The following is a 15,388-nucleotide window of genomic DNA, read 5'->3' on the forward strand; positions in this document are numbered from 1 at the left end:
CAGAGGAGCTGTCACCCTGGGAGTGGGACACAGCTAATAGGTCCCTGAAGGTCTCATCCACCAACCTCTCTGCCTCTGTTAGCTTTTCCAGGTCAGCAACCTTGGCCTCAAGGGAAAGAACTTGTTCCCTGAGAGCCAGGAGCTCAGTTTAATGGGGAGTTGGACACATTCATGGAGGAAAAAGCTATCAATGGCTACTAGTCCTGATGGCTATGTGCTACCTCCAGTACCAGAGGCGGTGAGCCTATGTGCACCCATTGCTGGGGAACATGGGTGGGAAGTTACTGTTGTGCTCATGCCCTAATTGAGCGTTCCTGGCTGACAGCTGGTTGGCCACTGTGCGAACATAATTCTGGACTAGATGGGCCCTTGGTCTGATCTAGCATGGCTCTTCTTACGTTCTTCTTACACCAAGCACACACCCACGACTTCCATCCAGCAGGTAGGTAGTCGTACATGTGGCACTCAATGCAATACGCTGGATAGCCCCCCCCCCCCCCTTGCTGGCTTTCTACCTTCATAACTGGTTTTTTATTTGGGTGTGTTTTCCCTGAAAAACTTAGTTGTTTATTATGAGAAGTTGGGGAAATTATTTACAGTTACTTACTGTGAGTACAGAGTAGGGAGGGAAGAGTTCCCTGCCCTGACCTCCTTGCCCTGTTGCTAAACTCACACAGTTGCTTAACTTGCTTGTTTGTTGACGCGTTGTCACTGGGGCTTAGATGCTTCATCACTGGGGCTCCTCATGCTCCGAGAGCTGGCACCCTCGCAAGCATGCCTCCTTATATAGATAGGCTGAACTGCTGCTGCAGTGAATCTGATTGGAGGACCTTGTTTGAAAAGCAAGGGAGGCTGTGTGAAAACTCCAGCCTACATTACTAGCACTGGCTTTCCGTGGCTGGTAATGTAGGTCAGTTGACACCCCCTGCCCCCCCCCCCCGAATGGTGATTCCTATTTAGGAAGGAGGACTATTAACAATAGTGAATGGGAGACCTATTGAAGTGAGATCCTCTATTCATTGGGTCGTTGGAGGGGACAGCAGACAAAGGGTAGGTGATTTTGGAAGGCTGTGGCTTGAAAGGTCTGGATCCTTTTTCTGTGTGCTTTTTAAAACTTAAATGATATGCTGAAACCCTTAAACTTGCTTTATTTGGTGAACTGCTCTTTAAGGCCTAAAGTTTAAGCCTAAACTGAGCCCAATCTGAAGCTAGCCTGCACTTTTTCCTGCTTTAAGCAGACTCTTATTCCCCCTTTCTAAGCTTGGGATGAGTTTAAAATAGTCAGCGGAGGTTCTTGTCAACCACTCAGTGGTCTTTGTTAATGCAAGGCCTGTAAGCTTTTGCCGGATCTCTCCCCCCCCCCCCAATATTTGGCTCTCTCTTGTAAGTTTGTAAGGTGTTAACCCTCTGGGATTTAGCTGTGCCCTTGTTTGGGCTTCAGCTGCTATTTACCAATTTTAAATTGTTACCTGAGGTACTTTAATAGATAATTAAGTAATTTCACTTACCTTTCCCTTGCACAGTTGCTTAACTCACTTGTGTGCTGACACTCGGGCTGAGACACTTCATCACTGGGGCTCCTCGTGCTCAGAGAGCTCGAGCTTGATGTCCTTCAACCTAATTAAAAATGTACTTTTCTTTTGCTGGAATTGTCAAGACCAATGCAACCCCCCCCTTAAAATATTGTATTGTTTGCAGAAATTGCTAAACTTCGTCTACAAAGTGCTCAAGATGCTGCATGTCAAATAGAAACAGAAGTGGCTGAGCGTCTCTTGGTATTGGAGAATGAATACAAAGCTAAATTTGGTGGACTTCAAGTCGAGATGCTGTCTATTTCTACCCAGCAAGAAGAAATACAAAAATTGAGGAGAGAAAATGCTGAATTAAAGGAATTACGTGTATTTCAAGAAATGCATTTGAAAGAGGAGTTAAAACAGGTAGTTTCACATAGGTAAAATAGAGGATATGCTGAAATGCTCTGTTGCTTAGAAATGATTGGGCTTAAATATGTATAACAGTAAGCTTTATTATTAGAGTTGTATCTTAAGCAGAAATAACATTTGCAGCCCTATATTTCCAAGTATTCTAAGACTTCCATGCATAGGAATTTCCTTCAGAAAATGGAAGGACTCAATTAAAACTTAATTTAAAAAGAAGAAAGCTGGTAACTTTCAAGTAAGCATGCATAGGATTGCAGCCTAAAATTGTTGACTGACTGCTTCTATTAAAATATACACATTTGGTTTATGAATATTTTCAAACAATTTCCTATTCCATTATCTGAAATTCTTATTTTTGCTGTGCAATTTTATGTATGTTCATTCATAAGTAAATACTAGTGTGTTCAATCGGGCTTACTGTCTAGTAAATGTGTGTAGGATTTCAGCCTTAATGCAGTGGATTACATATTTAAACATATTTGATAGTGTGGAAAGGTAAGCATTACTCTCTTTAGAAGGATGGATTGTGGAATGCTTCAGTATACTTGTAAAAGAACCTTAGTTTCTTCTTGTCAGTGAATGAAGTTATCAGAGTAGGTTAGTTCCCCTACTTACTTCAGAGGCAGAACGTATCAAAATTCTTTCTGCTAGAAAACACTTTTAAAAATTAAAATGCATTGATAAGTAGCAATAATGTTACTGTGACAAATGGAGAAGGAAGAAAAGGATATGATAGAGGGGCCACCCCAACCTATCCAGTTAGCAGCAAGAAGGAGGAAATTCCTGGGAAGGGCTGATACCTTCCATCTATTAACTAAAAGAAACATTAATAAGTGCAATGTTTCTATCACCATCAGTGGTGGAGGGCATCCAGAGTAGAATGTTCAATGGCAATAGTGATGTTCCTTGTAGTTGTTCTTCGTGGTCTCTGTGCATCACATATATGGGCTCTGCACGGAGCCTCAATTGGGAGCCTTCTATAGCTGAAGATTTTTTGGCAGGAATTCTCCCCACCATCCAGTGTGCATGTCACTAGTGGGTTCCTCCCTACTCCCTAAGTTATCTTTCAGCTGCCATTGTGGTAGGGATGTAGGTGGATACCATTGGGAGGGGGTGGAGTTTGCTGAGCTTTCATCAGCTTGACCCCCAGGACTCTGGCTTGCCTCCCTCTGAGCTGCCCCGCTCAATCTGCATTGACTTGAGCCAGCTCGTGGATTTTCGGCGGCGGCGGGGGGGGGGGGGGTCCCTTATGAATAGAAAGTTGTGCAAATTCCAGCCAGAGTTTGCTTATTTTGTGAAATTCCGACTGCATTGGTTTCAGTTTTAGTTTTTGTTCATGACCTCCGCAATGGCCTGAGGTCATATGACCCTTCAGCCCTCTTTTCAAACATATGTCTGTTGTGGCAGTTCTCCCTTCAGCGGACCAGCATTTGCTTTTCCTTTTGCGTCTAGGAGAGAAGCACAAGGTGGATGCTTGTTCATTTTGCCAACTTTTTATGAAGCAAGTGAGGTGCACTCAATCCACCAGGCTCCAAGCTGTACTTTGGAAGCAGGCCGTGCAGGCAGTGCAGCCTGCAGAGGGCAGGACATCAACCAAAATGTCCAAGGTGCCTCAATTGCCAGGCGACACTTCATAGACTTTGGGATCAGAGTCTCCTTCCCCTCTGGTCAATGTTGGAGACACCTGTGCTGATGTGCAAACACTGGGCTGGTCATTAAAATTTACGGTAGTGAAAAAGCTATCAAAGTCGGTGAGGACACACAAGTTACAGTCGGGGCTGAAAAAAAAGAAGCCATCTTCGGAGAAGTTGGCTTTGACTCAATTTTCAACACCAGAGGCATCAGTACGAATACTGCCACTGCTACCAGCTCCTCCGCCGTTTCTTGACTTCCCAGTGTCCAGCCATTAGAGCTCGTTATTGTATCTACATCTGACAGCGAGGTAAGGAATATGTCTCCTGCACCAGTACCTCATCAGAGGCTTGATACAAGGTAGAGACATTCACCCTTGTGCTATGGGCGCCATCCCTATCTAGAAGGTGTTCCCCTAATTCTGTCTTTTTGGGCCATTTCTCCATGGCCTGGTCTCTCCATGGGTTGGAGATCCAGTTGGTGTGAGCATCGACATTATTACTTACGGTCCCCATTTTTGGACTGGGGTAGGCTCTCTCCATCCAGATTAGACCTGCTGCCTTGACACTGGTACTACTTTCGTGAACCTCACTGGAGGTCTGACGTGGATATTTGGTGAGGATCCTTATCAGCCATGTTGCTGCCAGCTTGCTGGCTCACCAGTTCAGTACAGCTGTGCTCTGTTGGCTATGATGTTGAGACCACCTATGGTCCAGGACACATTCCCGGTTCCTCCATGAATGACTTATTCAGTTTGGGTGCCCAGGATAACACCAATACAGTGTGGACCACTGTAGTATCAACTGACCCTGCAGTACCATGAGTAGTGTTGCAACCGGCTTCTGTGACACCACTTACCTTCAGAGTTATGCCAGCTGACCCATAGGTGCATCCAACTGACCCATCCTTGCATCCAGCTGACCCATCCGTGCATCCAACTGACTCTAAGTCAGTGACTTATCTGGGGCTTGGGGGACCATGGCCCAATCGGCAGGAGGAGGGTATGTCTCCACAATCAGCTCTGGAGGATTACCAGTCTGACTCAATGTCTTATTTGTCAGTGGCTCCTCCCATTTCATCACCTGATGCTGCGGTATTGAATCCAGACCCTACATCGCTGTCCGAAAACACAGGGCCGTTTTCAGAGCAAATACTCTGGATGGCACAATCTCTTGTTCTCAAGACCCAACAACCAGTGGTCAAGATAAAAGACCTGATTTTCAATGCGGTACCAGTTACAGTCCTATTGCTTCCTGCGCTGTTACAAACTATCCAGTCTTCTTTGGTCCTACCCACTTTGAAGCACCTTGAGCAAATATATAAGGGTCAAGAGAAAGATGCAGGATTTTTGTTCATACACCTAACACCAAATTCCGTAACTGTCAAGGCATCTCAGGGGAAGTTGCAAAAAGTCCATTCTTTCCCTTTGGATGAGAGCAGGCAACTGGACCTGATGGGGCAACATAGAATCATAGAATCATAGAATAGTAGGGTTGGAAGGGGCCTACAAGGCCATCGAGTCCAACCCCCTGCTCAATGCAGGAATCCAAGTCAGAGCATCCCTGACAAATGGCTGTCCAGCCTCGTCTTGAAGGCCTCCAGTGTGGGAGAGCCCACCACCTCCCCAGGTAATTGGTTCCATTGCCGTATTGCTCTGACACTCAGGAAGTTTTTCCTGATGTTCAGTCGGAATCTGGCTTCCTGTAACTTGAGCCCATTATTCCGTGTCCTGCACTCTGGGATGATCAAGAAGAGATCCTGGCCTTCTTCTCTGTGACAACCTTTCAAGTACTTGAAGAGCGCTATCATATCTCCCCTCAGTCTTCTCTTCTCAAGGCTAAACATGCCCAGTTCTTTCAGTCTCTCTTCATAGGGCTTTGTTTCCAGTCCCCTGATCATCTTTGTTGCCCTCCTTTGAACCCTCTCCAGCTTGTCTGCATCCTTCTTAAAGTGTGGTGCCCAGAACTGGACACAGTACTCCAGATGAGGCCTAATCAGTGCTGAGTAGAGGGGAACTAGTACTTCCCGGGATTTGGAAGCGATGCTTCTATGAATGCAGCCCAAAATAGCATTTGCCTTTTTTGCAGCCACATCACATTGTTGGCTCATATTCAGCTTGTGATCGACGACAATTCCAAGATCCTTCTCGCTCGTAGTGTGGTTGAGCCACGTATCCCCCATCTTGTAACTGTGCATTTGGTTTCTTTTTCCTAGGTGCAGAACTTGGCATTTGTCCCTATTAAATGCCATTCTGTTGTTTTCTGCCCAGCACTCCAGTCTATCCAGATCACTTTGAATTTTGTTTCTGTCTTCCAAAGTATTAGCTATCCCTCCCAATTTTGTGTCATCTGCAAATTTGATCAGCATTCCCTGCACCTCCTCCTCCAAGTCATTAATAAAAATATTGAAGAGCACTGGGCCCAGGACTGAGCCCTGCGGTACCCCACTCGTTACCTCTCCCCAGCTTGAGAAGGTCCCATTGATAAGCACTCTTTGGGTCCGATTCTGTAGCCAACTGTGGATCCACATGATCGTTGTTTCATCTAGCCCACTTCGAGCTAGTTTGCTCATCAGGATATCATGGGGCACTTTGTCGAAAGCTTTGCTGAAGTCGAGGTATATGATGTCTACAGCATTCCCACGGTCTACAAGGGAGGTGACTTGATCAAAAAATGAGATCAGATTTGTCTGGCAGGACTTGTTTTTGACAAATCCATGTTGGCTTCGAGTAATCACGGCATTGTTGTCAAGGTGCTTCCAGATGGATTGCTTTATGATCTGCTCCAGAATTTTCCCAGGGATTGATGTCAGACTGACTGGTCTGTAGTTCCCAGGTTCCTCCTTTTTACCCTTTTTGAAGATAGGGACAACGTTAGCCCTCCTCCAGTCATCTGGCACTTCCCCGGTCCTCCATGATTTCTCAAAGAGAATAGACAGCGGTTCTGAGAGCTCTTCTGCCAGTTCCTTTATGACTCTAGGATGCAGTTCATCTGGCCCTGGAGATTTGAACTCATTCAAAGTAATGAGGTGTTCCTTGACCATATGCCTGTCGATCTCAAGCTGCAATCCTGCCCCTTCAGCCTGTACTTCGCCTTTGCCAGGGGGGTCATAGACCCTCTTTTGGGAGAAGACTGAGCCAAAGTAGGAATTGAGCACCTCTGCCTTTTCTTTGTCCTCTGTTATCATTTTGCCATCCTTATTTAATAGCTGAACAACCATTTCTTTCCTCTGCCTTTTACTATGCACGTAGCTGAAGAAAGCCTTTTTGTTGTTTTTAGCATCCCTCGCTAACCTCACCTCGTTCTCCGCTTTAGCCTTCCTGACGCCATCCCTGCAATTCTGTGCTACCTGCCTGTACTCTTCCTTTGTTACTTGGCCTTCTTTCCACTTCCTATATGTGTCCTTCTTTGTTTTCAGGTCATCCCTAAGCTTTTTGTGAAGCCACATTGGCTTCTTCTGTTGTCTTCCACCTTTTCTTCTTGTTGGAATTGTTTGTGATTGTGCCTTGAGAATTTCCTTTTTTAAAAGTTCCCACCCATCTTGGACTCCTTTTCTCGCTAGCATTGCTTGCCATGGGACCTTACTGATCATTGTTCTGAGTTTATTAAAATCAGCTTTCCTAAAATCCAGGGTACGCGTTTGAGTACACTCGGCTTTTGCTTCCCTTAGAACCAAGAACTCAAGTACAACATGGTCGCTTTCCCCCAGAGTTCCTGTAACTGCTACTTTATCCACTAAGTCATCTCTGTTGGTTAGGATCAAGTCAAGGATAGCCGATCCTCTAGTTCCTTCCTCTACTTTCTGTAGGAGGAAGTTATCCGCCACACAAGTCAGGAATTTCCTGGAGGGGCCATGTTTTGCAGAATTTGTCTCCCAACAAATATCGGGGAAATTGAAGTCCCCCATTACTACTACATCATGCTTCCTTAAAACATTGGCTATTTGCTTTTCAAAAGTTTCATCCTTGTCTTCTCCTTGATTGGGTGGCCGGTAGTAGACTCCGACCACCAGGTTCCTTTTATTCTTTGCTCCATTTATTTCAACCCAGATGCTCTCGATGGGGCTACCAAGCTCCTCCTCCTGTATTTCTGTGCAGAGATATGTATTTTTCACATACAGTGCAACCCCGCCTCCCTTTCTGTTCCTCCTGTTCTTTTTGAACAAGTTATATCCTTCAACTGCTGTATTCCAGTCATGAGAGTCATCCCACCAAGTCTCAGTTATACCTATCAAGTCATAATTTCCCTCCTGTATTAAGAGTTCAAGTTCGTTCTGTTTGTTTCCCATACTCTGGGCATTAGTATATAGACATCGAAGACCATGTGCTTCATAGTCTGGCTTTCTTCCTACATGTGTCTGAAGACTATTATTGGGCGCTATCAGCGCTGTTCTCTCCATTGCAGTGCATGCGCCTACGTCCATTGTTACCCCCAACATTACATCTCCCTTCCCCGTAGGATTCAGTTTAAAGCCCTCCTGATGAAGTTCTTCATGCTGTGGCCAAACACATTCTTCCCAGCCTTTGTGAGGTGCAACCCATCCCTAGCCAACAGCCCATCTTCCAGGAAGTATAGCCCGTGGTCCCAGAATCCAAATCTCTCTCGTCGGCACCACCTTCGTAGCCAGTCATTCACCCGGAGTATTTTTCGTTCCCTTTCTATCCCTCTTCTAACTACTGGAAGGATGGATGAGAAAACTATCTGGGCCCCAAAGTTCTTGAGTTTCCTTCCCAAAGCTTCAAAGTCTGACGTGATCTCTTCGTAGCTCCGCTTGGCGGTATCATTTGTTCCCACATGGATGAGAAGAAAGGGATACCTGTCAGTGGGCTTTATGAGTGCAGGCAACCTTTCAGTCACGTCTCTAATCTGTCCTCCCGGGAGACAACATACCTGGCGAGTCCACGGGTCTTCGCGACATACTTGGGTCTCGATCCCACGCAGCAAGGAGTCTCCCACTACTACCACTCTTCTCTTCTTCTTCTTGTAGGCCTGGGTTTCATCGCCTCTGTTTGACTGACCTTTAGCCTCTTGCTCACTCTCATGCAGGTTCCCCTGTGATTCTTCGTCTGCAGGCTGTCCTCCAGTCTCATCTGCAAGTACCTGGAATCGGTTCCACAGCTCCACCGCTTCCACTGGTGCAGAGTGGCGTCTAGTTCTTCTTCTCCTAACTGTCACCGTTTTCCAAGGAGTATCCTCTACTCCATTTTTCTTCTCCTCAGCATTTCCCACTTCTGCCTCATCTTGCTGTTGCTCTTCAAGCTTCTGGTCTGCCCTTTGCTGCTGTAGTTCCCCCATTCTGTCCAAGAACTCTTCGTGTTCTCTTATTCCCCGGAGGGTTGACAGTCGCCGCTCCAGTCCACTTACTTTTTCCTCCAGCAGCGTGATCAACTTGCACTTGTTGCAGGTGTAGGCCATGTTGTTCTCAGGCAAGAAAACAAACATTGCACACACCTTGCAGGTCACCACCACTGGAGAGTCTTGTCCTTCCATAGCCCCGTTTCCCTTTTTGTGTCTAGCTTTGTGATTGTTCTAGACTAGCCTGTGCCTGCTCCTCTACTCAGTAGAGGTTAAAAGCAGAGTCCCACTGGTGTGGAAGTGTGTGTTACAAGACAAATAAATGGGAAAAAGTTAGTTAAAAAAAATTAAAAAAAATGTTAGGGGCCTCCCCCTTGACCTCCCCTGCCGAACTCCCCTGGCCAACTCCTGTTTGCTCCCCCTGTTTGCTCCCCCTGGTCGCTCGCTCTCTGGGAGCTTGCCTGCTTCTGTAGTCCCTGGACCAGCTGGAGCAGCTTGCTCTGCTCTGCTCTGCTCAGCTGGGAGGCGGGAAACAGACTGAAGCTTCCCGCCCAGTCAGCTGCTGGCAGTACTCAGGCCACACCCCTCCAATTCAGTTGGAGCTCTCAGAAGCTCCTGGTGAGCTCACAGCCAGTCAGAAGGATAAAGGGCAGCCCCCTGGGCTTCCTGCAACCCACTTACCTCTTAGCCTCTGTCTCCTTTGTCTCCTTTGTCTCTTCAACCACTGCAACTCCCCTGGCCAACTCCTGTTTGCTCCCCCTGTTCGCTCGCTCTGTTCGCTCGCTCTCTGGGAGCTTGCCTGCTTCTGTAGTCCCTGGACCAGCTGGAGCAGCTTGCTCTGCTCTGCTCTGCTCAGCTGGGAGGCGGGAAACAGACTGGGACTGGGAGGCGGGAAACATATTTACTCCTTGGCTGCACCGGAGTTGCGCGTAGCAAATTATTAAGCCACAGTGTCCCAGTACCAGCTTTCTTTAAATTGAGTTTTGATAATAATACATAAACAAAACAGGTACAGATTATGAGGCTAGCAGTGTTACAATTAATCACTTCAGGCTTTGAATTGTGCAGGTGGAGGAACAAGGGTTGTTGAATGTGCATTAGCATATGCAATATATGGATACTACGCTTCTGTGAATATGTCTCAGTTTTCCAGTCCTTTTATGAATCTCAATCTGTGTCATCTTTTCAGAAAGAGCAATTTTCCATATTCATGTTCATCCATTTTTGAGTTGATAGTCCAGTTGATGATTTCCAATTCAGTGCATTCTCAAATTGGGCAGCTGCAAGCATAACAGCAATCAACTCTTTATGTGTTTGTTCTCATCTTTGAAAATTGAAAGTAGGCTTCACAATTTTTAACTTGCTGTTCAGTAATTTCACATATTGTGAAAAGAACTTGGTTCTAAAAGTCTACAACTATTGGACTTAAGTGCCACATATCTCTTAAGGAACCGTTTTGACCACATTCTCTGCAGCACAATGGTAAAAAAGATTTGTTAAAACTGTGTATTTTAGTTAGGCTGAAGTGCCACTGGTGAATTACCGGCATTGTGCCTTCCCTTATTTGTGCTGAAATTGTGCGAAGAGCGGGGTTGACCAGAGTCAGGACCATTGGTGTTCCATTATAGTTGTGTTTGGGTCTTCTTTTAACCCTGGTGAATTTCCATAGATGAGATTGATTAACCATTAATATAGTATGGAGACTAGACCTTTTGTGGAACCACTTTTGGATAAGCATGCATTTTCAAAGATAGCACTCGAGAAATACCTTCTTCCCTAGCTAGTGTTTTAGCAAAAATGATTATTTGGTGTTTTTGTAATCTGGAAACCCTCACCCCTTTTAGACACACTTCCAGGATATGCAGGGAGATGGGCTCTCCCCTTATAAACAAGTTTCTAGTATAGAGAAATCCCCTCTCCCTTCAACCCAGAAATGGTGGTACCAGCTTTTCTTGTGGGAGCAGATGGGATTCCTGTTCAACCATCTCCCAGAGGACAAACAGGAGTTGGCAAACGTGTAGGTGATGCATCTATCTCACTAGCAAATAAATACATCAAGACACACAGCTGATCGCGATATGAAGGCAATGGTGGCTTCCATAGTTTCCAGAAGGCATGCGTTGTTAAGGTCCGCGGGTCTTTCGCAGCAAGCTCGTTCAAGAATCAAATACCTGTCAGGAGCGCCCGAGCTGCCTCTTGCAGTCCCCTCCAGTAGCCAACTCAGGACACAGACGACGAGGATTCTTTCCAAGGCTTTATTCCTTTATCACTTTATGACTCTTTCAGATACTAATCACTAGCGACTAAGCAAGGAACAGCACTGGGGAAAGATAGCAGAGTAGCCTAAGCTCCAGGTAAGGCAGTTGGTCCCCGTTTGAAGGGGAACCATGGGAAGACGCTGAACTTATGGGCTATGGAGAGATCCTCCCTCTTTCCCTTGGGTCCTTGGGACGTGACCGTTGTTTGAGCACCAAACAAGCGGAGCACCTCCTTTCGGCGCCCTCCATCTGTCGTCGCTCCCTGCATCTGCGCCGAGCGTCCATCAAGCCCCCTCCAGCGCTCTCTCACTGCTAGGCTCACTATCTATCCCAGGAATGCTGGCAGGAGGAATCTCTGCCAGCTGCTGTGCTTGTGAGAGATGAGTGAGCTCCTCTCCCACGGATTGCTGTTCCTGCTCAGAATCAGAACTGCTCTGGGGCTCTATGGGCTCAGTTTCCACCCTGACATCACCTCCTGTTCAACAGAGAGGACTTATTTAATGCTAAGATGGATGAAGCAATGGACTTGGTCCAGAAGGTCAAAAATACAGTGAGGTGAATGGGTCTGGGTCAACAGTCCTCTTCTTATCAACAACTAAAGTGGTGTCAGTGGAAGCAGTCCTGCTGTCCGAGTGGACAGTCTTTTCATCAGGTGCCAGCACAGGCCCCGAGACATCAGTTCTAGTCATCCAAATTCCGCAGTAACAGTTGGAAGCAGGATGGCAACAGTAAACATTGCCTTCTGCTCCCTCATCCCCTTTTTCATCCTTCTTCCTGTCATCCGGTCTTTAGCACTTGTATTTCATCTTTCATCAGATTCCCAAGTCTTCTCTATTGTGCAGAAGGGTTACAGGATCGAGTTAAACCACCTGTCTCCAAATAGTACCATCCAAGTACTCCTTTGGAGGTACTGCTAACATAAGTGGATACCCTTTTGGGGAAAGGAGCAATAGAATGGAGCCTAAAGCATGACAGATACTACTCACATTATTTCATCATTCTAAAGAGGGATGGAGGCCTTCAACCGATTCTGGACCTTAGAGAAGTGAACTCATACATCACCCCCAAGTGCTTCCGGATGGTCATGCGTGCATCTATCCTCTCCCTACTTCAGGAAGGGGATAGGTTCACATCTGTAGACCTGAAGGACACATACTTCCACCTTGCCATCAATGGGAGTTACTGATGCTTCCTTCGGCAATCGGACCCAACATGTACCAGTTCTGGGTGTTGCCCTTCGGTCTCGCCACAGCACTGAGGGTCTTCACCAAATACATGGCTGTGGTCACAGTCCATCTTCATGTCCAGGAGGTGTTCGTGTACCTTTACATAGAGAACTCGCTGCTGGTGACATCTGTCAGAGAGGGGATCCTCAGAACCATCTCCCTGAGTTGCTATCTCCTGCACAATCTTGGTCTCTACATCAATGTGGAGAAATCCCACTTGACAGCAACACAGCACATAGTTCATCAGAGCGAAACTGGACTCCACTGTGGTATAGGCATTTCTACCCCCCAGACTTAGCAGCAGCATTGGGATGCCATGCAGGAGAGTTGTCTGCTCAGACAATTGCCAGTGCCCATGCATACAGAGACTGCTGGGTTTGATGGCAGCTACTACCTCACTGGGACCATTAGTGCGGCTATGGATGTGGATGCTTCAGAACTGATTCATCCGGGCATTCAACCTCACTTGGGATGCCTGTCAAATGCATCTCTGCATCCCTAAGACTGTGGTCACTACACTAACCTGGTGGACAAACACCACCAAACTTCACACGGGCATTCTTTTCGCTCTACCTTCCCCAGTTTGGATGTTAATGGTAACGCTACTCTGTCGGTATGGGGCGTACATTATGGATCCCTGAAGGTTCAAGGGAAGTGCAGATGTGGCCTTTTATGTCAACTTCCTGAAGCTTCTGGCTATGGAAAACGCACTGAAGGCATTCAAGACAGAGCTAAGGGGACGCTTGGTTCAGGTAGTATCTGGCAAGACCACTACCATCTACTAGTCATGTTAATTAAACACATTAAAAGAATGCCTGAATAGTGCTAGAGTTTAGGAATAAAGGACAGTCCAGGTCTAAGTACCACTTCATTGTCTTGGAACTTACAAAGGTGCTCTTTGATGGAGAAGGCTCCCAGTTCAGAAATCCATCCTGCAGATGTGGTAGCAATTAGGAAGGCCATTTTGAGGGAGAAAATCTTTAGAGAGACAGAATTGTGAAGTTCAAAAGGACAAGACTTTATGGAGATCTGAGGATGGAAATTTTTGGGTATTCAAAGGACTGAGTAATGATGCTTCTCTTAGGGAGCAATCCTATGGCCCGTAGACTTTGAGGGGCCGCAGGATACTGGGGATCCCCCCCCAAGATCAGAGACAGTGCTCTGACCTTGGAAGGCAAAGTCAGAGATCTGACCCCTTTGTCCCTTGCAGCCAGCTCGAAAGAACCACACTGGCTGCCCTTTGTGGTCAGAAAAATGACCTCAGAGAGGGGGAAGGGGTGTGTGTTTCAGTGGGTGGGGAATGGAGGAGACTGGAGAGGCCAGGTGATAAGCTATCATGAGGCCTCTCCAGCCTCCTTCCCTCTCCCTCTGAAGTGCCATTGTTAGATGAACAAAAAAACCTGTCTAGCGAAAGATGCAGGGCGGGAGGATGTGGAGGCAAAGATAATCTCTGCTGCTCCTCCCATCCTGCATTGGATGATTGGAAGCCTACAAGTTCAGGGGCTTCCAATCATCAAGGGCACAATCAATAGGATTTTGCCCTTAGGAACTTCAAAATATATGTATGGGAGCAAAGAAGCCCGCTTTCTTGTTAAGACAGAACTGAAGAAAGGGATACCACCTTTTGTCTGAAGAGTTGGGGCCCAGACATTGTTCTAACCCTGAATGGAAAATAAAGTTATGATACCTGCTGTGGAAACGGACACTTTTTTCTGCCTACAGAAGTGTAGGAAAACTTTCCAAATCACTCCCTCAGAATGGCCAAAGTCCTCTCGAATTTCCTGCTTATCCTCCAGATAGAGAAGTAGAGCCAGGTCCGGTCTCTGTGTAGGAAGTGACCCTGCAAAAGAAAGTCTAGGGATACTGGACAAGACCAGGATGGCAGAATGCTAGTTGGAGTAAGCTGGAGAACCAGGGAGTCTTTTAGAGAAGGGTCATTGTAAGTAAGTAAGTAAGTAAGTAAGTAAATAATTAAAAATCAATAATCACAACATTTATATATCTCTTCACATCTAGATAGACTCTGGAGTGGTGATTAGATTCCCCATTGGCCACTGGTGAAAAGGGTTAAAAAAGACTTAGAAACTAGCTGATGGAGAAAGAGTCCATGTTGATTCCATCTTACACCTTGACAGGAGTCTGATCACCGAAGATGCAAACAAGTCAATCACTGGTTTGCCCAATATCCTGTGAACGGTACTGAAGACTGATGAATTGAGGATCGACTCTGGCGACTCAGCCAGTCTCTTCTGATGCTGAATATGCTCCTAACATCTTGCTTCTAGGAGTATTGTGGATGAAGGATTTCCTCTTGGAAGAGAGACTGGGATCTGGTCTCTCTCCCAACCCCTGCTCTCACCCCTCAGTGATTGACTTGCATCTTGCCATGGTATTGTTGATCAGGGAGAAGAGAGGCTGGAAGGCGTTCAGGCCTAGCCTGATGGCTCTCTGTGTCCAACAGTTAAGAACATAAGAGCTGTGCTGGATCATATGGAAGGCCTATCTAGTCCAGCATTCCATTTCCACAGTGTCCAACCAGATGCCTATGGGAGGCCCACAAGCAGGACATGACTGCAATAGCACTCTCCTGCTAGTGTTCCCTAGCAACTGGTATTCAGAGGCATATTGCCTCTGATACTGTTAGTAATATATAACCATTGATAGCTTTATCTTCCATTAATTTGTCTAATCTCCTTTTAAAGCCATCCAGATTGGTGGCTATCAGTACATCTTGTGATAGTGAATTTAAGTATGTGGTGTGTGAAGAAGTACTTCCTTTTATCTGTCCTGCATCTCTCATCATTCAGCTTTATTAGATAACCCAGGTTCTAGAACTATGAGAAATGCATAATTTTATATACCTCTATCATGTCCCCACTTACCATTTTTCTATATAGCCCCAGATGTTGTAACCTTTACTACTCATAGGGAAGTTGCTCTAGACCCTTGATCATTTTGGTTGGCTTTTGTGCACAGGTTTGCTTTCCAACTGCCTACCCATGAGATGTCAGTAACAGACTGTGAGCTCCCCAACCAGC

General features: G+C 46.2%; 1 protein-coding gene across 19 annotated transcripts in view; it reads left to right on the plus strand.

Annotated features, from left to right (window-relative positions):
- Positions 1-15,388, plus strand: part of PCNT (pericentrin) — a 278,152-nt gene that overhangs the window by 69,278 nt on the left and 193,486 nt on the right. For all 19 annotated transcript variants that reach the window (XM_084820798.1, XM_084820789.1, XM_084820783.1 and 16 more), the window contains one exon: positions 1,699-1,937. In XM_084820798.1, coding sequence (XP_084676924.1) covers positions 1,699-1,937 — 239 coding nt within the window. The remainder of the gene's footprint in view (positions 1-1,698; positions 1,938-15,388) is intronic.

Source organism: Heloderma suspectum, chromosome 1 (assembly GCF_057233095.1).
Source record: "Heloderma suspectum isolate Gila_16-S chromosome 1, 16-S_ref, whole genome shotgun sequence".
Classification (NCBI taxonomy): domain Eukaryota; kingdom Metazoa; phylum Chordata; class Lepidosauria; order Squamata; family Helodermatidae; genus Heloderma; species Heloderma suspectum.